Genomic DNA, 21409 nt, shown 5'->3' with positions numbered 1-21409 from the left:
GGCAAGCAGTGTTTTTCTTTCTCTGCGACGCAAGAAACGCTACTCAGCAGGGGTCATACACTGTCATTGATCCATGCACAAAGATCCTATTGCAGCCAAAGGACATCTTACACCCCCAGCAGACCAATATCTAGATGCAGCTGTGAGACAATTTAAAAATAATAAACCAGTCACAGTTCCACCACTGGCGTCAAAGCATGTTTCTTTGTAAAGCCAGCAATACAGCTCAGATAACCGCGAAAGAGAAATCGTTTCCTTGCCTCTTTCACTCTGCTAAAATTTTCCAGGGTCTTTGGCCTCTTCTCTTTCCACACCTCTACCCACCTCGACTTCTCCTATGGCTTTTTACATGGGGAAAGCAGGGAGGAAAGAGGGAAGAGACATTTCTGCATAAAAGTGTCTTTCTAACATCTCTTCCAGCATGTAGTGCTGTTTCCAGTGATGCTGGTGCGGGTGTTACCCTTCTGCTCCTAACTGCAAATAAAAAAAGTTAAAAATTATTTATTGCTTGGATTGTTATCTGCAAGCATAAACTGGATCCACAACAGGAAGCCAAACAGCAACCAGATTAAATTGCAACAGCTTTACTACTATTTTATCAGTTGTTGATAATTTTGTTAATGTTAAAAAGCCGTTCCATGCTCTTTTTTGAAGCATCTTCAGAAATTTATTTTAAAAGAAATTCTTTTTGATTTCATACTGCTGGAAAAGCCACACAAATTCAGTGGAGGGAAAAAAACCTCATACATAGAGAGAACAGTTACAGGAATCACAATGACTGTTTCATTCTCCATTGAAATCTAGGCCTCAATGCAGTAATTACTACATATATTTTCTTGCGCTCTGACTCAGAAGACTAGCCCTCTTAATACTGAAAAGTGAAATTAGAAAATAAGGCTTTTTGGTAAAAGCAATAACTACTTCAAGAAATACAATTTTTTCCATATGCCATTAATACGCATTTTATTTCCAGAAATGAAAAAAATTCCTGTATTGTGTGGAGATAAATAAAAAAGCTGATTTAACTGGGAGTAAATATACAACTCTAGGCTAAACCACAGGTTTGGGGATCAAAATTCAAGTGCTGAAACAGATTCCTCCCTCCTAAATAGTCCATTCTGCAGTTGGAGCAAGTTCAGCCTCTGGCGAGGCTAAGGGAAGCAGCACACGCATCTTGTTTCAGCTCTCCTGGAAGAAGCCGTGGTTATTATAGAAGGTTTTTAATGCACAGGAGAGAGAAATGGAAACAGAAGAAAGAAAAGGGAGTAACTTAGTAAGTCAAATGAAATGCAGAGGCTCGGTGGCGAGTGAAGAGCAGTTCCAGCATCCAGAGTGGCTCTCCACCTACCTCGCTGCTGGGCAGTTGTCGGATGCGGGCACAGGAACCGGCCACCTTCCTCTTCAGGGCCACTGTTCTGCGCCTCTGCCCCCACAGCACCCGCCCTGCTACCAGGGAAATGAAGAGCCTGGAGCATTTCATAGTGTTATTAGGAATTGTGGGTGGTCCAGCCTGGATCCGGTTCAAGCAGTGTATCTTTGGAAACCAACTTTGCTGCCTTCTTTCAACTGGAATCTAGAAAAAAATCTTCTCTTGCTTCTAACATGGATCCCCTGAAATCTCAGTGGCTTTCGGTTTTATTGACTTCTCTGGGCCTTGAAAGAAGTCAGCACCTTGAAGCTCTGCAAATGACCGAAACACTCAAATCTAATTTTTGGCTAGCCCCTTTCCCCCCTTTCAGCATGTTTCAACAGTTCAGTTTCCATGAATGTGTTTGGTTTTATCCTCTGTTGGACTTCACGACACGCTAGGCAGCAATTTTAATAGATTGAATTGCCAAGGTGGCAAACAATGCCAGGGCAAAAGAGATAATAAAAGGAGCAGAATATTCACCTGATGTAGGTTGGCCTACTTTTGTTTAGCTCAGTAGTTCATTCTTGAATTTTACCAAGAAACTAAGCTACAGTTATATATAGAATGTGTGAGATATATCCAAAAACTGTGGGCTGCATAAATAAATAATAGATACACATATATACATAAACATGTGCATATGCACTCATATCACTATACATATCACTGTGCATGTACCCACATAGTTCCTTATATGTGGCCACATTTCTCCTTCGCTTACTAACAGCTCAATTACGTACAGCTCAGTTAACATCAAGGGACAGACCACATACATCATCCCGTAGAATAAAGCCATTTTAACCTCAGCTGTAAGTTGCAAAGACCTGTTACAACACCTAGAACCGACCATCCACATGAGTAAAGACACTCTACGTTGACTATATCTTGCATAAACATAATTTTAAATTATGTCCTTAATTTATAAATAAATTATTGGTCACGGTATGGCAAAGGGACTACAAAAAAATTAAACGTTACTAGACTTAATAAAAGAATACACTCTATAGCTGCTCTTCTTTCTGAATCAGACACTACTGTGATACCAAAGTTTTGGTGTTTTTGTTTTTAAAATATCCCTGGTAAAGTTTTTGTGTGCATTAGGAAATTGTGTAAGCAGGTAATGGCAGTGTGCTAGCAAGCTACATCATAAATCACATGGCAAGTTTTACTGCTTGCTTTTTAAACCTGGCTTTCAATTTGTAGCGGATCTGTTAAATTCACATTGTCAGCCAGTGTGAAAGGAGGCCTTTTTCTCATATCAGGTACCTGAATTTTACATAGAAGGGCACGCTCTTGTAAAGCCTCTTGTACTTTTCATTGTTCTCTCTCGGTGTATGGGTTGACACTGCTGTGTAAGAGCTCAGCAAACGTGAAGAATGCTTGAATAATCTTAGGCATGTTGAAGCCCCTTTGTGGGAACAGATTTTGAAAGCTGGTAACATCAGCTTTTGGGAAATTGGGATGAGCTGAAATCAGAGACATTCAGATAATTCAGTCTTTACCACTGATGAAGAAATATTCAAAGGCTCACAGAATTTTTTAAAAGCTTTTACAGCAGTACCAAGAGCTTTCACTGTGCAAAAAGTTTGAGTATCAAGCTCTGCTCCGGAGAGTGCCCATCTATTACGCCATCCACAGGAGCGTGCAGCATCTCTGGGGGTGCTACTGCCATGGGCCTCAGGGATGCACCTTTCCTGCCACCCAGCCAATGGAAGTTCATGAGAGAGGGAGGGGGGAAAAATATCTTTGTGACTGCACATATACATGTGGGGTAGGAAGCTGCTTTTCTTTCCAGAGGGAGCTGTATGTGAGGAAATACCTACAGGCCTTGGCTTTTCCATCCAAATCTTTTAGCGTGTTATAGGTCTTAAACGCATGAATCAAGTCTGCTCATGAATAAACACGAGGGAAGAAGCTTTCTAACCAGAACATGGAAACTACAGAACAACTTCCACTTAGTGGTGCTGGGTTGTAAAAAGCACAGAGCTGGATATATTTACATAGAAGATTAAATATTTGCATGTGGCAGTATGAGACTGAATATGACGGTGACGGAAATCCATTCTAGCGTTACAGATTTTCATAATTCGTTTTTTGGGGGCAGTGGAACTATTCATTCCCTAAGTTAGGCATGGGACTTTTAGGCACCTGCACTTGAACTGATCACCCGTTGGTTTCTTTTGGTGGCAGTAAGGGCAAAGGGGAGTCCCCACAGCATCACTCACCCAGCTTGACGCCTATCCCAGGAGGAGGAGGAGAGTAGCTCTGCAGAGGTGGCTGTTGCTTTCTGTTGACAATAAAGGAGCCTGAGGTGACTTGCTGGAAATTAAGACATCTAATTATTTTTAAGTCTAAAGTTAGGTGAGATGAAACCCACTCATAGTATCTATGTCATTAAATTACACATACCAATAATCTCCTTTCCAAAGCAACATGCCTGCCCTAGACCTTAAAGAAGAAGGCAAAAAAATACTATCTTGCCTCTAGCAATAGTTCCTCATGGCCTCTCCGGGTCTAAATATCTCAAGTCATCTTCTTCTATGACAGGAATGTAATTAAAGCTATTTGGTCACTCTACTTAGCTGAAAATATGTGAAAATGAGCACAGTCTCAAGTGGAACAAGAAGTCGGAGTTCATTACATGATATCCCTATTCAGTTTGGCATTGTGATTCATTGAGGTCTTGAAAAAAATTGAAGGCCATTCGAACTGTATACATAAGGAAACCAGGGGTTTTTTTTGTGAACCCTGCAAATTAATTTGCCTTCAGGTGTATCAGTAATTTAATGGTTGCCACACGTGAGGCAAAAGGAAAATTTGTCAGCAATCAGCCAGATGAATTTCAGCCTCAAGTGATGCATCTGATTCGGGCATCCTGGTGGTGACCGGAGGGTTTCATAGATGTCTGGCAAATTAGTAAGTCCAGCTCACTTTCAGTTTTACTTGTAATTGGCCATCCACACTTTTAAGATGCCTTGGAAGGCTCAGGGTGTTTTGAGTATTTTTTTGAAATAACCTTAAGAGGAGGATGAAAACATTTCAGGTCATTAAAAATCAGACTGCAATGCTTCAGTGAGGGAATACACAGGCAGCTTTTCAGTGATCATCTTTCAATTTATGTCCTCAAACCTTCATCTGTTCCTCTATTCGACACTCATAAATCAGAACTTTGAATGCTTCATATTTCCCCCGAAATGCTCCAAGAGAACTGGATGTTTTTACTTTCCAGACCTGTGTTAGGGAGTATCAACCATTTCAGGAACTATCAAATGATAGACATTGCTACTAATCGAAAAATACTTGACTTTCAGAAGCATAGGATTACTTCAGAAACCATTATTCACAGGAAGTTATATTTATTTGTGTTAGCAACCCTATTGATTTCACATTACTGCTCTTTGTAACTGAGAATTGTAAAATATGGCCTTTAGTAAAAAATAGAGAAAATTGTATCCTGTGTGGTTTCATTCGTCTCCCACCCAACCCAGATGATGGGACAAAAGAGTATTTAATTTGTACAGTTATAGATATTCCAGAAACTCTACAGGAAACCCATTTTCTCTCTTAGCTTTGGTCTGTTAGCCAGGCAGTCATATTAATAACAAAAGTTAAGCCAGCTGCTGTTTTAACACCCGCAGTTCTGGTGGAGGAGGTGGGGAAGGCAAGTCCTCGCCTGCAGCAGCTCCCCAGGCTCATTCCAAGTGCCAGGTCTCCTCCCACACCCCTCTGTGAGACAGACCTGGGATCTGAGCAGATCCCAAGCTTCACTTGCAAAAAAGCAGCCAGATCATTGGTACCGAGACCATACAGACCAGTGCCAAATGCAGCGCTGGTACAGGACCCTCCTCTTCATTGCAAGAGAGCGCTGGGAGGCACTTTCTAACTGGTTGCAGTTTGTTTCCCAGTTCTCTGGCAATGGGCTCAGGGTACTGTCCTAGACACAAATCCAAACCAGTAGACCCACCAGTATGAAGCCCAGACATGTGCCAGAGGCAAAGTGTTCCTCTGAAAACCATCTTTGAACTCTATAGCAGCAACAAGAAGTCATGGAATAAAATTTAGAAGTGATTTAAAGAGGCAAACAAAGATCCTCCACTGGTGTGAGTAACCTTATCTTTTGTGTGACTACAGACCAGTGGGGGGCTTGGTTGTCGCTAATTAGCAGGTATTGGATTCAGGTTTAGCTAGGAAATAAGCAAGAGTAGAGTGTAAATCCGAGTTGCTCTATGTCCCTCTGGTATGGAGAGCAGCCATGCACCTCCCCTGGCCTTCTGCAGGACGGCAGCACAACCAAGGACCTGGCCAGCAGGTACCTGCCATCCACCACCGGCCCCTTCTCCCGTACAGGTGCCCAAGCCTACCCCCTGGGAATGCAAGATCTTCACAAAGTTTCTAAATCTCCTTTAAAGCCAGTGAACAGCTCTAGGCAGTGATGTGAAGTGCAGTGTGTTACACATCCCCCAGTCCTTACGGGAGTCCCACAAGCTTAATCCAGGCTAAAAGAGGTGCGATTCTTAAGAAATGGAGTGAGCAATTTAAAAGCCAGATTTGCCAACACTCGTAACAAATTATTAAAATGGAAATTTCTTAAAAATTGCACTGCTTCATAATTCATGCACTTGACTTTTCTAGTAAACCCTTCTCAAGCATTGTAAAGAGTCATTGCTACTCTTGAACGTCTTACTACAATGCTCCAATGTCTAAGACAGCTGACAGCATTCGCTTTTGTAACATATTAAGCCTCTATGTGATAATTAGCTTCCAGAACATGGACAGGTGATTCCACTCTGAAAGCACAGTGGAAGTAAGCACGTGCCTATTTCCCACCTATATTTCCCAGGTGGAAGGGAGGAGAGCAGTCTGACAGGTGACGTGCAGCCCCATTTCCAGTGGCTGGTAGGTAGGACCTATTCCACCCATTCCTGTTCAGAGTTGTTCCCATTCGTGCCTTATGTCTGACTTGTTCCTCATCAAGAACGCATTGTAATGATGCTAATGCATTGCAGTGTGAGCAAATACGTTGCTGTAAACACGACCCAAATAAAACATATAATCCAAATGGTTTCTTCCCACCTACAAAGCAACGATATGAGCAGACAGCATCTCTGACGTGATCGTGGCTTTCCCAGCATCAATTACGGAAGGCAGGCTTTCTGGTGCTTCAGTAGGACTACTATAAACTTGGTATAATCTTTAACCCACCCAAGCAAAAGCTGATAGCCTTGTGTATATTGAAGTACATAGCACATCCCAGCACTGCTCAGGGCATGTCGCAGAAGACTTGTAAGTAGGCCTTGTCTTTCCAGAATACACTGGCTAAACGTGTGTTCTTCCACTCACTGTTGCATCCGACCTATCTTTTGCCTGCTGCCCTTAAATCAGGATAGTGATTCGCAAGCTATGACAGCAAAAGGGTAGGTTATGTGCTCCAAAAGAGCAGCAGAGCAGAGAAATCCTGCTGAGAAAGCCTTCTCTTGAACTGTCAGGGAACTGCTTAGTCTCCTGAGCGCTCTGATGCTCTACCCCTGATCCGTGACGCACACAGGTTGGGGTTCGCAGTTCTGTGCTTAATCCAGAGCACGTAATAACCTTTCTAGTTGCCATTCACACCTGCACTAGGGAAATTACGGGCCACCAGCTTAATACAGTTGGTACCTGCCCTCAAATAGGAACCCCTCCAAAACTTCCCCATGGAATATGATCAAAATGCAACAAGTCCATCTGTCCCATGCCTCCCCAGGGCTTATGGGCCTGTTTTGAAGTTCCACGGCGTTCCTTAACAACTGATGGATAGAAGTGTCGCAGACATCTCTGAGTACTTAGCAAAGGGATTCTCTCAACTGGCCCCATTTATGTGTCCCCCAAGAGCACACCTACCAGGGCAGATGCTTCTGGCTTTGTTCTTAACACATCCCAGGTATTTCCACCTTCTTTTCTTAGGTAAGGCATTGCTTAACTCTGATGAATCCGGCATGTGTTGCACATTTATCCTGTTTAATCCCTAACACCTTCCTGAGGTATTCGCTTTCAAACATATTTTGAGATTTCTCTCCACCTTTGCAGATTTTTCAGCTATAGTAGAAGTAACACTTTAAGTTGAAAATTCAGAGTCTGTTTTTCAAGTTGAAAATTTCCAGTGCCTGGGTTTTGTTTAAACTCTTAAGCACCAGATGTCTATCTTCCCTGAGCCAGCTAATATTTTAGAAACATCAGTGATGGTTACCAGTGATGGTGGCCATTTTACATAGTGGCTGTGACAAAATTGATTTGCCACCATTTAAGGCAGTCCTCTCATCTGACCTCATGCAGGTGCCATGATGCGTTTCACAGCTAGACCAGAGGAGAATTTGTACTGCATCAAGGGCGATGTAACCCAGTAAAAGATCGCTCAGCCTGGGGATGAAAATAGGGGCCAAACAACCACTCCTTTATGGCAAGATGGCAACATCCAATGCCACTGCTTAATGTTAAAGTGTTCCTAGTCAATTCAAAAAACTGAAACATTCGACCTCTTCAGGACTGAGCCAACCTGAAGGAAATTTTAGTTGCTGTTGAAGTTCCCCCTACATTGGAAAAACCTGAATCATTCAGCCATTTTTAAGGTTGTCCCAAAGAAAAAAAAAGATGACGAGCCCCCCTAAAAAGTCTCCGACTTTCTGCTTTCTTTCATGCAAACAAGAGGGCCTAATTGAGATTGCACCGGCAGCGTTCATTCTGGCATTTCATAACTTTTAAGAATTAGACTTTGTAACCCAAGAAGCCTTTCAGCATACATTTTGGATATAATATTATATGTTATGTATAATATAGCCATAGGAGTGTACAGATGCCAAGCTATGAAAATGATTTCCCTGCTCTTTGGCAGACTCCACAGGCAGAGGGATTAGATTATGTTCTATTTCTTTCTGGTTTGTAATATATTTAGACAACTGAATGGCTTTTCATTTGGTGCTTGTCCTGCAATTCATTTCTCATATCCTTCCTTTCAATCTTGTGAGGCTTTTTTCAAAATCTAGTGCATTGTGCTTTGTCCTCCCTTGTCCTTCCATTTATGGAGAAGGAGGACATTCCTATTGCCTGTAATAATCAGTGTATCTGCCGAGGGCTTCTTGCAGAAAGCTGCTTTTTTGCCTGGTATCCAAGCTCTTCCTATGAAGACAGAGTGAAAGCTTTTCTTCCACGCCCAGCGTGACCAGATCTGAAGGCATTGCAGCAGAACCTCAACAGGCGCAGATCAGCGCCGGTCTCCTTAGATCAGTGTAATACAATTTCATGCCGGAGCGAGATCTGGACATTTGCGAGACCGTTTGCTTTGTTATCTCAGGTCTGAAGGGGCTGTGGTGATTGATGGCGCTTTTATGTGAACAGTAACTTAGCAAGAGGCCCTGGAACGGTGAATGCAGCAACTGTTTACTTCATTTGTCAGAAAATGACAAAAGTCCCTGAAAAACATTTGTCTCCAGAGCCTCTGAATCATTCCTTCATTATTAATGGGTGTCATTTTTTTCCAGCGGAACTAAGCCGCCATGCAAAGTCATCACTGTAGAAGAGGAGGCGATCTTTTAGTTAGCTGCTTCCTTGCCGGGCAATGAAAATCGATGCAGCTTGAGTGGGTGCTGTTCACTGAGCGGCCAGTTAGAGCAGCGATGGCAACCTGGGGTGCTACACAATGGCGGTAACCTTTGCTAGTGAGTAGGGGCAACCTGAGCCAGCTCCAGAGCACACGCTTCAGCTCTAAAGACATTAACCTCCTGTAGAAGTGACCAGAAGTGACAAATTCGGGGTTTCCGTTGCCAAGCACGCTGTGTTGGGAGGCTGGGATATAATACTCTGGCTGACTGCACATGGAAATTAGCGTTCGACTTCCTTAGGAAAATGCAAGCGTTTTCAGTGATCCCACTATTGCAAAACAATTGGAAGCAGTACTTCTTAACTTTACTGGTCCAGCCGTCAGTGGCACACCCCACTTCACTTCTCGCTAGAGGAAGAAGACCTCTTAGCCTGGCATCTGTCCGGTCAGGATTCAGTTTCAGGCAGAAGCTGTTGATTCGGCACCAGGCTCAGACAAGAGCTTGGGAAACACAGGGTGAATACTTTGATACTTGATGTAAGACACTTTCAGGGCTGAGTGTGGTCTAAGTGTTGTTGGCTCTGCTCTTCACATCCTCACACTCATTCTCCCATAGCTTTATACACACGTTAAGGGAGCTGGCAGAGAATTGAAGCTACCTGCACGAGGGGTATTTTATCTTGTGTGCTGCATACAAATATTCATAAACTTTCCTACAGTCTTTGGATCCGAGAACTCTCATTTTATACCACCTCGGTGGCACTCTTGACTTTGTATTAACCTTGGAAGAAGGATCTGGCTAGCAGCAACTCTGGGACTCTCAGGTACAGGAAAAGAGTAACTGGCTGATGGGTCTGATGTATTTAAAATTGCATTCTGTCCTGGAGCACATAAATGCCTGCTCTACCTGCTCCATCTCTAAACATTTCTTTAAAAATAAATAAATAAATAAAAGAAACCACATCCTGGCAAACAATCTAGTGATTTAAATTCTGCAGATTGTAGATTAGTAAAGCATTTCATCTGAGCTAAAGTACACATAGCACTCTACAGAAGAGTGAAAAGAAACAACTGAAGATGATGTGAAGGACATAGGTGGCTCCAAGCCGTGATATGTGCTCATAGTCTTCAGTTTCTTTCTCCCCAGGTATTTTTTAAATTAGTTATAACTAAGTCTCAAGAGACTGTCTTCTAGATACAACTTATTTCAAACTTTGTCTGCCTGCAGACCTCACAAGGGGCAGGCTTGCATGTTTTGTTAGTATGCATTTCTACCAACGTCAAAAAAGGACAGTGACAGAACAAAACAACACAAAGGAATTTTTTTTTTTTTATTTCTAAAACAAACGCAGCTGTCTAGGCTATTTGATTATTAGAAAGCAATTGACTGTCAAACTTTGACATAGGTTTCATTTGATTGAGTTTTGGGCTTAAATCCTCAGTGTTAGTTACAACAGAATTGCATAGTTCTGCTCAGAGGTCCTCCCTGGCTAACAGCACTGTGAGAATTGCCTAAATCTGAATTAAGATAATATCGTTGAGCTACAGCTCAGGTGGCTGCCCACCCGACCTTGCACTTCCGAGCACGTGCACCGCTGCAATTTCAATGGAGTTATGCTGACTTGAAAGTTGAGACTCAAGCCTCCTATACTGAATAGATTTGATGGGTAAACACTAGATAACCTCAAACGTGCTGGTTCCAACAGATATTCTGCTGTCTGAACCAGATGTTTCTTCATATTTTATACATTAATGGAATGCAATATGTATAATGTAGCACATAGATTTGGGAATACCCAATATGCAAAGAACTCTGTCTGGTGGGAGAAGTTAATTAGGTATTGTTGCTACTAGGATACCAAATGGTGCCTCCAACAGCTTGTATTCATACCATTATGCTTTCCTGCTTGACCAAACAGATGCATTGCATTTATTTATTATTAACAGTACTAATCTTGGTCTACCTTAAAACTTTCCCTATTTGGGCTTTCATCCAATTTACCTGCATGCTGCCATAGTTGGTGTATGGGCTCATCGCCAGTTACACACACGCACACTCTGTGCAAGGTGAAGATGGGCAGATTTAAAGCATTTGTCATGTCCAGGAGGTACTGCAAGAATAAAATGACGACTACTCACAACACTTCTGTGAGGAAAGCACATGAATATAATACTTACTCATTTACATATGTGGAAATAGAAGTGCATTTTCTCGTCATATGACAGGAACAGGCATTAGAGTAAGCAGTCTGTGCTCGGTCTGATGCATACCTTGGTAATGAATGTCATAGGAAGGTGCCATGCCATTTGATAAAGGCGTTTACCATATGGTCACAGGCACACTTTACTCATGTAAACAGCTCCAGTGTGATTGTCCACAGAAGTAAGATTTACTTCGAAGTAAATTTATGGTTGCAGAAGGAAGCCTTCTGCTCTTTGTACTTTCAGAGTAGACTACAAGCAGTAGAAATGAAGAGTTTAGCCGTTCTTTGCATTTCCTCTTTCACCTCCTCAGGCAAGTATTTGACCTTTTCATGTCACAGGTAGTAGACAACACAACAATGTGGAATGGGTACACTAGCACACATGCAGAAAGAGGAACTTGGGGTGAAATCTGATTTTTATCATGTAGCATACAGCCTTGCTGTCTCCAACAACCAAGGCTCCATGACCTGCAGAAAAGCATCCCATTTCCTCCCTGCCAAGTTCCCAGGGTCCCCTCTTGATGATGCTCACCCAGGGGTTGGCCTGGCACATCATCAGCACCTCAGGTATGCACCCAGACTCCGGAGCTAGGCTGCACTCCATGTTCCCCAGGGTTACAGGTAAGAATAAGCAACTTGCACACCTACTGTGCGATTAATATTTTGCAGGACCAGGACCAATTTAATAGAACAGGGAGAAACAAGGTCAGCCTCTCACTCTGACTATGTAGGAAAAAAGAGAAGGAGAATGCAACCATCCATATCACACAAGCTTTCACTGGGCCAAACAGAGCTAATGAGAGGAGGTAGAGGCCTCCTACCACCTCTTCTTTCTTTCTCATGCTTTTCCTTCTCCTTTCCTGCCTCCCCAAATTAAATCTACAACTGAGAAAACTACAAGTTTTTCTTATAGGAAGTACTTTGATGTTGTGAGCTCATGAAAAACTATGGGAACATTTGTGGTTTATGTCTTCCAGAAAATTATATTGATGTGCCTCAAGATGGGAGAGGTAAGACCAGACTTCAAGGAGCAGCTTTCAAGATAATCAACTAAATGACAAGAGCTGAAAAAATCATGGATAAGCAGGAGAGAGAAAGGCTACAAGAGGGAGATTGAGCAAGTCACCTGAAGAGAAACACCATTCAGACAACTTCTATAGGCAAACAATATAGAAAGAGTCTCCAGAAGAAAGCAGCCTGTAAGCAATATTTTAATTCTAGATGGATGATATTATCTCTGAAAGGAAGTATAATATTTGAGGAAATGCTCAATAGGAAGAAAATTAAGTTGCTCTGGCAAATCCACACAAAGGTGGAAAAAGATCACAAGACAAACCTTTGGTAGATAACTTTTCTTTGCCTCCCCATCCATCTATTGCCATTTGAGCCTAATCTAAGTGTCAGAATACTGAATGTGAGTTTTTCCAAAGTTCTCTGGTGAATATTTTGTCACAATAGGGTAGATGCTGGCAATCCCCATCACTGTTACACATATTGTCATATTCATTACAAGGTAAGTGCAGCCCTTTCATTGAGTCGAACTGCAGGGTAGCGATTTTTTCAACGTTAATACACATTTTAAGAACATTGGCAATGATTCTGCTAAGACATCAAACATCTGAGCACATCTTGGCTTCACACACCCTCCTGAAGAGGGGAGCTTTATTAAGAAGCAACATGGACACCCCATTCCACCCCCATGGTCCTTGAAGCTGAAAGAGAAACAGAAGAAAATCAACAATCTATATATTTCAAAAGCAATAATACCATTGTCCCTCTGCTTTACAAAGCAATAATCCAATTCCCTCAGCCACCAACTGGCTTCAGAGTTTACTGCTCACGAATCTAAGAATTCTATTTGTGTGCCAGAAAGGCAATGATGCTACCAAGAGTACTTGGTCACTAGGTTGCAGTAGCCTGACTTAACTTTCCACAGGACAGGTTTATTTTAAAATCACACAGTATCAATTACATGAGCAAATCCTCTGAAATTCAGTCACTTAAGATATAGATGTGGAGAACCTGGCAATGGTAACCAAACAGGGGAGTTCATCTAGGAATCATAACGCAAAGTCATGCTAATCCCAGATTAATCCTTCATGCCTAGTATTTTGTCCTGCAAGTCTGAATAACTTTAAAATAACCATATATTTTACTGTATAATCAACATGAGGAACACCTTGTCAATAAATAACAAGTTTTCCTTTTGTACCTCTTTGATTTGAGTGCATTTTAGTCTTCTGTTAAACTCAAAAGGGATAGACTACTGAGTGATTTAATTCACAGCTTCCAGAGTGCATGATGGTACATGACTAAAACCACGTAGGAATAAATAGTGCTGGGGGAGCCAACAAGGCTGGAGACCACAGGAGTGCCCACTCTTCAAAGAAGGCCCAATCTGAGTAGGGTACCAATGTGCTCATGCCCCTTTTCTTTGCAAACCAACTAGTAAAAAAATGCCGAGTATCACTGAGTAAGGGCAGGCAACAGCTAATATGAAAGAATTCAAATGCCACAGGTGGGAGTGCCACCCGGCAGGCATTAGGCTCCGTCCTGTCCTAGGTAAGCTTAAAGTCCAGCCCATTCTCGCTCTTCACAGAAGCTCCTGCATATGCAACTCTGCGTGCAACTCAGCTTGTAGAGCCGTGACAGAGCTGCCGCAGTGCAACTGGGGTGTTCTACATTGTGAGAATCGTAGCACTTCCAGTCAGAGTCAGTACTTTTTAAACCTTGATTCACACTACACCTAGGAGATGCTAGTTTTCTAAAAAGAACGTTTCATCAGGCCATTGCAGACCCATTCAAAGCACTTTTGCTGGGAACAAAAAGGACCTTCAGCAAAGACGCACTATAAGTAGCTTGCAGATATTGGCAGACAGTCCGAACTGTTCTCTGCTTGGTGATGAGCGCTTCAGCAGGGAAAGGGTCAGTGCTCCTGACAGTGGGAGAGCTAACCTTATGAGATGTAAGGGCGTGCTATTAGTGCCAGCTTGCAAGAAAAGCAAAGGAAACCAAGGAGCTGGAAGCAATGCCATCCACGCCTCTGCCAGCATCACGTCTACTCCGCATTCCCGCATCGGCTCCAAGATCCATAATCCCTGCAGACACCCAACAAAGTACCTATCTACAGTAATCAGTCTTACCTTGGCGCTTTGCAGTAACTGTTTGCTCCTTTTACCTTCTACCAGCACCTACTTTCATTGTGAGGTGATGGCCGCCACAGAGAGCTTTGTAAAAAGCTTATGTTCATGAAGGAATTTGTATTAGATACTGGTTTGTGTGACTTACTGTATTTTGTAAGGGTTTTTTTCCCTTTGGGAATTGTGCGTTATTAATGAGCAGTTTTATGCTTTACTTCTAGTACATGTATACCTTGTAATTGATGTGCTTTTTGTTCATTTGTTTGTTTTCTTTTATTCTCTATACAGAGCCAGTTAATATAAGGTAGATACTCTCTGGCTGAAATTCTGATTTTGCCTACCGATTAATTTATGGATAAATCCACGTCTTTCTTAGCTGATGAACAATTGTTCATCAATTGTGTTGTTATAATCATGTGAGCGCCTCTCTAGTTTAGCAGAATATAAGATCCTGAGTAAGACTAATGCTCGTTGGGCCTTAAACTAAAAGGAAACAGCGCACCACAGGTGTTTCCCTACCACCATTGCTATCAGCCCTTCTCCCTTAGTGTTTGGGACATTGTAGAAGAGCATTGGCTAGACAAACAGTCACCCGAACATTTCAACCACCTAGGTAGCTGTGCTCTGGTGTTCCTCTGCATTTACCTGATCAAAATTATGGTGAACCAGATAAACTGCAATGAATTCTTCAGTTATTTCTGCAGAAAGAGACTGGTTCAAATACAGTATCGCTCTAAAAGAAAAGACCTGGACTAAAAGAAATATATTTTCCTCTATGTCCATCCTGACATAGTAGGAAAAAATAAAGGATATAAAATTAACGTTTACAGAAGTGTATCATTCCTTTGTATGCCCTGTCTAACAATGGCAGCTGTCTGTCTCGGAGGCTATTAATGACCTTCATGCTCCAGAAGCCTCCTTCCTTGTCCAGTTCATTTTCTCTCTTCAGTTTTACTGAGAACTGAGTGTCCAACTTCTCAATAATTGCTGTGTATAACATAGGACATAAAAAGATAAGTTATAAAGCTTGTGCAGGACTTGGTGTTGTAATTAACCATCTTTTGTGCCTGGTTATTGATCTTACAAAAACACAGAGTGAAAATAATCTGGCCTTTTAATGTATACTTCAGCATATTGTAGCAGCTATTTTAGATAACTGGTTTTAATAGTTTTATTATGGCTGTAATTTGTATATGAGGACTGTCCACTTGAAGAAGCTATGAAGTAACATGTCAAAGTGATTTTTAAAGTCAGTTCTATTTAGCCACCAGTGGTGGTGTATGAAAAGTAAAGCAACAAAAACAAAACCTCACTCACTCACCGGGAAGAAACATCTTTTCTCAGCCTTGAAAATTCTCTTGTATAAGACAGGCATTTCTTCTAGTCCTCCTTTTACATAAATAGTAAATCACTAAGAAGATAATATATACAGTACAATAGTCTATTTTAATAGTCTGCAGTCAAATTTTAGGCTAATTAAGCTAACTAGAAATTCTAGGGTTACAGTGATTTCTCACTCTTTATTAATACATTGAAAATAATACTGTTTACATAACACTCAGTGTTTGAAATCAGTACGTGCCAGTGTCCAGTGATTTGCTAATCTAGTTTTTGATCTAATTCTGTCCTATTTTTTGCAGCATTCTCTAACTTCATATTATGAATCATGTTGTCTTTCTAAAGTGATTGCCAAGTAAACCAAAAATGTGTTTTACACTGCTATTGCACTGCTCTTGTCTTTATATACAGTAGTTTTTATAAAGACGTCCTTAGGTTTTAATAAATGAGTGTAACGTAAACTAATCCCTGTAATAAAACTTGCTTTAATGTTTCAAAGACTGTCTGGAATAGCTGTAGAGATTTGAGTTTCTACTTTTTCCAGTAGCTTCAAGCTTCATGTCTTCCTTCCCATTTGCAGGGAAATCCCCAGATAACAATACTCCATATTTTATATGAGTGGTTTATATAAAGGGAAATTAAGAGGGTGTATTTAGTGCAAAGAATGATGTTTGGATTTGGAGAAAGGAAAAAAAGAAAAAGCTCCCTGAAAAGCAAGCCACCCCACAAAAAAAAAAAAAAAAGGCTAAGGCCACTGCGTAAATAAATACGTGGTCCATTTAGTCTGCATCACATTTCCAGCAGTTGCAAATACCAGATAGTTAAGAGGGAAGTGTGGGATACCGAACAGAGACTGCTAAGAAATAAACATAATCTTTCCACTACGCAAGGCTAGCTGAGAAGGCCAAATGTGCAACCGAATAGAAAGAGAGCGACATTTTGATTTCCTTGCACCAAGTACCCTGTCTCACATGGATCCTATGATCCACCTACCCAGATGAGGTAGGGATGAATAGAGTTTAACTTGCTCTGTACTAAATGAGGCAGTACCAACAACTCACAAAGGCAAGATTTTTTTGTTGTTTTTTTCCTGCCAGGCTGAAGGATTTAATTTTTCCAGAAAGGTTTAGACTTTCTGAATGCACTGCGCTCTCTCAGGTCCCTTTGTCACCTATCGCTTAGGGGGCATCATTGCTACTGTTCCAAAACCACTAAGCATGCTGAGATGAAATTTCAACTTTTGGACTAGTAAAAGGGAACAAAAGAACTCAGCCCAAAACCCAGTTGCTGTTTTCTGTTGGTAGCTTTGCTTATACTGAAGGCTTCTCCTCCATCCACCCGGTCCTCAAGAAAAGTTCAGTAATATGCATGGGGGGGGTCTAGGTCCTAACACAGCACACGGGCAGGAGGGAGAGTCCCGGGGGGCTTCTCACCTCTCCGTACAAGTTGGTTCACAAGACAGAAACAGTTCTTGCTCTCCTCCGTCCTGCGGCTCCCAAGCGTAAGGCTTCCTAAGCTGTTGTCCTGACCAGCACTTGTCCTCTTTGGCTCGTCCCGAATCTTTGATGAGTGAAATGCTGTGAAACAAACACAGACTGCACCTTTTAAAATCAGAAATTATGCTTACAATACCAGGTCACTAGTTCCAGACTAGAAACTGTGCTGCAGGAACACACCTGAACAGTCAAAAAGGTACAGAAATTTTAAAGCCAAATTTTAAAAATAGGTGAGAAATCCTTTGCAATGTCAGTTATTTCACGTAACATAGTTCATTCCTGCAGCTTCTATAACTATGCACATCCGCTCAAAAATGCCAAAGGGTCATTTTCATTAAAGCAACACTTCAATTACTCTTACTGTTTCTTGCAACTGTAAGAGACCGCAATAATATCCCACTGTGCTAAGACTTATGGAGCCGTATTGCCGAAAGAAAGAGAGGACAAAAGACAGTTTTAAAAACACAAAAATAATCACAACCCACTCCCCTTATAAAACTGCACTTTCAGTTCTGAAAACAGCTAAACTTACAAGACAAATGAGAAGATAAATGGTTAATTGACGTATTGGGTGTGTTACAGTTCCCTTACCAAGTTTCAACAATTTTTACAGCGCACTTCTAGTAATTGAGTAAGAATTATATTCAACACATTATACTCAGCAGGAACAGCTTTTATATACCAAGTGAGCAAATTAAATGTCTCTGGAATTTCCATAGAAGATGTTAAAATGCTGATAGTGACTTCCAGACTGCCATTACCGAGCCATAATCACCGAATCATAAACAAACAAACAGGAGCATCACGGCTAGTTCCTTCCTTTAAATGAAGTGTTTGTTCTTACTGGAAAGCAGAGAGCGTGCTGATCTGCTTGTCTTTCACGCGTACAGAAGGACAAGGACAGAAAAGGTATCTTGGTTTTGATATTTACTTCCAAGAAAACAAAATCCTGTCCCTCTCACCCAAGTTATCTCAACAGTTAATCATCTAATTCATGCGGAAAATGGAGACTGTGGAGGGAAAACCACACAAATACATGAGGGATGTGCGGGCGTTCATGTGTAAGCGTATAATGGCTTGAATTTCCCAATCAGAATTTTAACTCTCTTCTTCGAACAGCTGAACTGTACAGACCCTCAAGCTCTTCTCAAATTCGAATTAATCATTTCATCCTTAAGTGCAATTCCATCACTGGTATTTATTTGTAAGGCTAATGAGGAATCAGTAGGATTTTATAAAGAACTGAATAAGTCATCTAAAGAGAGAGAATCTCTTCTGCCTCTCTTCCCTCCATTTTCGTCAACTAGCCTTTGCACCTTTCTTTTTCATACTTTTCCAACAAGATGCAAAGTGGAAACAAAGCACCCTATCGAGAGGCCTGTACTTCCCTTTGCACCCCCACTGTACAGGACGGCACTCTCAAGGATAAATCCTTCCTGAAGCACCTGCTGTCCCAGCTTTCCAGTGGGAATGTGGTCCACGCTTCCCCGGTGGCTTGTGCTCATCACGAAAACTAGAGCAACACAATCTCTTTAACAAGAGGTGCGTGCCTGCATACTTACCTCTGCTATTGTGCAAGCCTGCTTTATTTTTCTTTTCTTTTCTTTTTTTTTTTTTTTTTTTGAAGCTAGGGAATATTACCATAGCATTTCTCATCCATCTCTCTGCCTCCTGACCATTCCCAATGCTGTCCCACTGGAATTAGCTATTCGTCTCGCTGGTGAGTCTTTCACAATCCAAAAAAAACCAGCACGTAAGGCAGAGCAGACTTAAAATGAAGAGGCTGCGTGCGTCAGGATAGTGTTTGATGAGAGCTGCTGGGAGTCTCAGGCCACGTTTTGGGCCACAAGGGGTGACAGCACTTGAACACAAACAGCTGCTTTGTGGCCGTGAGAAGTCCCAGTAACAATTGGTTTTAAATCCTTATCTTTGACAACAAACAAACAAACAAACAAAAAAAAACTTGATCTAGGTAATATTTGACAATACTCTCTTATTGGCCAGCTGAGCTCCAGTTTTAATTTAAGGCATTCTCCCAAATTACTTTTTTTTCATTAATTTTGGTTTCAGCTGCCTTACCGTTTCTGCTAAAAATGCCAATTCGAATCTCAGAAGCATTTAAAAAGCTACGTTTCCTTTGATCTCCCCAGCATAGGATCTACCAGCTTCTTTTTCCAGCATTTGCTGGCCCGAGAATCAAGTATATTATATCAGTCACAGCTAGTATTACCCAATATCAAACTGTTCACTGCAAAGCCACCTTCCTCTAGCATGCTCGTATTTTGTTAGAAGATTTTTGCGTTGGAAAATGCTGCTGGGGTAGGTGGTAGCGCAGTAGGAATTACCACCTCTGGTGAGTAAGTGATAGCTGGGATTTGTGGTATAAACTCCACTGCCATTTTAACCACACAGCACACCTTCCAAATGAACACGCTCTAAGCAGCCACCAGAAGAAGTCACTTGCGGATTTAGCTAGCAAGGAGACGCAGCATCCCTGTGCTATATCTGCTATTATTATGCAGATACAGGAACTCAAAGACATTTCCCAACTTTTCCTTTCTTCTTTTTGCTAACTGCGTGGATGTTTGTTAAAGCAATTTCTCCCTAGCTAATAAAAAAAATAAAAAATAAAAAAATAAAAAGCTCCAAACCCAAGGAAAAGAAACCACGCAAGACTGTCACTCTCACAGACTTTACATTTTGTTGTACTACCCATACAAATGCCACATGAATAAAAAGCACTGCTTAAGCCCACAGTCAAATTTTTACTGAGCTCCTGGGCTGCAGCCGAGATACGCAGGAGGTAACTTCTGTTGTTTGTGCTGCATAGTCATCATTCTTCCATTTCAGATCTTTTTCCACCGTCTGTATACAACAAGCTCCCGCTCTAAGCGTAGCAGGCTGTGCTTTCCCACACACCGGCAGGTGCTCCCACCCTCCCAAGCCCCAGCCATGCCTATAGACACTGAGCAGGCAAACCCTTCTTCTTTCATCTCTTCCTCCCGTTTCCCAGTGCTGAGAGAGCAGGAAATCAGGCCGTGCTATTACAGGGGAGAATCACAAAAACTCTTTTTCTTACCACAGCTCAATCTCCTTGCCCACGACTTGGGTGTGGACAAGTATGAAGTATGCGCTAAAGCTTCCAGCATCCTTTCGCAGAGACACACACACACACACATTCCTTGTTGGCAGGAATGGGCAAATTGGGCAAATCCAGTTTTCCATTTCACTTCTCCTCCCCAACAGTTAAATGAAGGATATTTTGGCTGAACGATGGTCTCTGCTCACCATCTCTCTCCAGCTAGTGCAAAACGCCCACCATTCTCCCCTGCAGTCCTTGCAGCTCCATGTTGGTAGTTACTAGAGGCTCAGACCTCCTAGATGAGGTCCCATTGCAGGGCCCATCTGGAGGTCCAGTGTGCTCTAGACCAGCTTTTGTTCCCAAAAGAGAATCTGCCAGAGCTGTGACAAACTCCTGCAGCCTGATGCTACTGACAGTCTTCTATACTGCTTGTGGCCACTTACCAAGGTTCAATGCATGGCCCCCCTCCACGCTGTCCTCTCCTCCAGGGCCCAACTCCTGAGACACCGCCATTGCCTTCGCCAGGTCTCCCCATATCACAGGTGTGTTTTTCCAGCCCCACCACGGTTCCGTGTCTCACTCCATCACCAGCTGGTGAGGCATTTCCCTCCTTTATCCCGTGAGCCAGAAACAGCCGCGTGTACTAAGGGAAGGAAGCGGTTGTTAAAACTAAAACCACTTTTAAGTGCACGCTTTGCGTTTGCGATTTAAACCCACGCTCTGCGGTCCTGGTGCTATCCAGTTTGCACCACGGGGTTGGGCTTTGGCTTTGCTGCTGCCCAGGCTCCTCTGAGAGGGATTGAGGAGACAAACCTCGGTGAGCTGGCAACCGGCAAATAAACTTTGGAGCCGAGGAAGGTAAAAATAGCGGAGCCTGCAGGCAGGCCAAGCTGCGTGCCTGCTAACTGCCAGCCGAGACCCCGCTAAGCGAGAGGGAACCCAAACTCCTCGTGTTGCCAGCGCGGCTGTTTGCGCGTATCCAAGTAGCAGCCGCATGCCTCAGCCAGGCCCCCTCCCCACGGCAAAGTCAAACACCCAGGGGCTGCCTCAGATCAAAAGGAGCAGCCGCTCACCACCGGCACATACCAAGGACGTGTCTGGAAGCACGGAGAGGGATCTGGCCCAAACCCAGCAATTTTTAGCCTGCTTGGATGAGGTCTGCCGGACC

At 42.4% G+C, this 21409-nt stretch overlaps 1 protein-coding gene across 1 annotated transcript in view; it reads left to right on the top strand.

Moving 5' to 3' along the window:
- Positions 1-13827, top strand: part of SHISAL1 (shisa like 1) — an 84471-nt gene extending 70644 nt beyond the window's left edge. The window contains exon 5 of the mRNA XM_054221201.1: positions 12163-13827. Coding sequence (XP_054077176.1) covers position 12163 — 1 coding nt within the window. The 3' untranslated portion in view covers positions 12164-13827. The remainder of the gene's footprint in view (positions 1-12162) is intronic.
- The last annotated feature ends 7582 nt before the right edge of the window (positions 13828-21409 follow it).

Source organism: Rissa tridactyla, chromosome 1 (genome assembly GCF_028500815.1).
Source record: "Rissa tridactyla isolate bRisTri1 chromosome 1, bRisTri1.patW.cur.20221130, whole genome shotgun sequence".
Classification (NCBI taxonomy): domain Eukaryota; kingdom Metazoa; phylum Chordata; class Aves; order Charadriiformes; family Laridae; genus Rissa; species Rissa tridactyla.
Note: the sequence above shows the minus strand (reverse complement) of the source record. Positions and strands in the feature narration are given on the sequence as shown.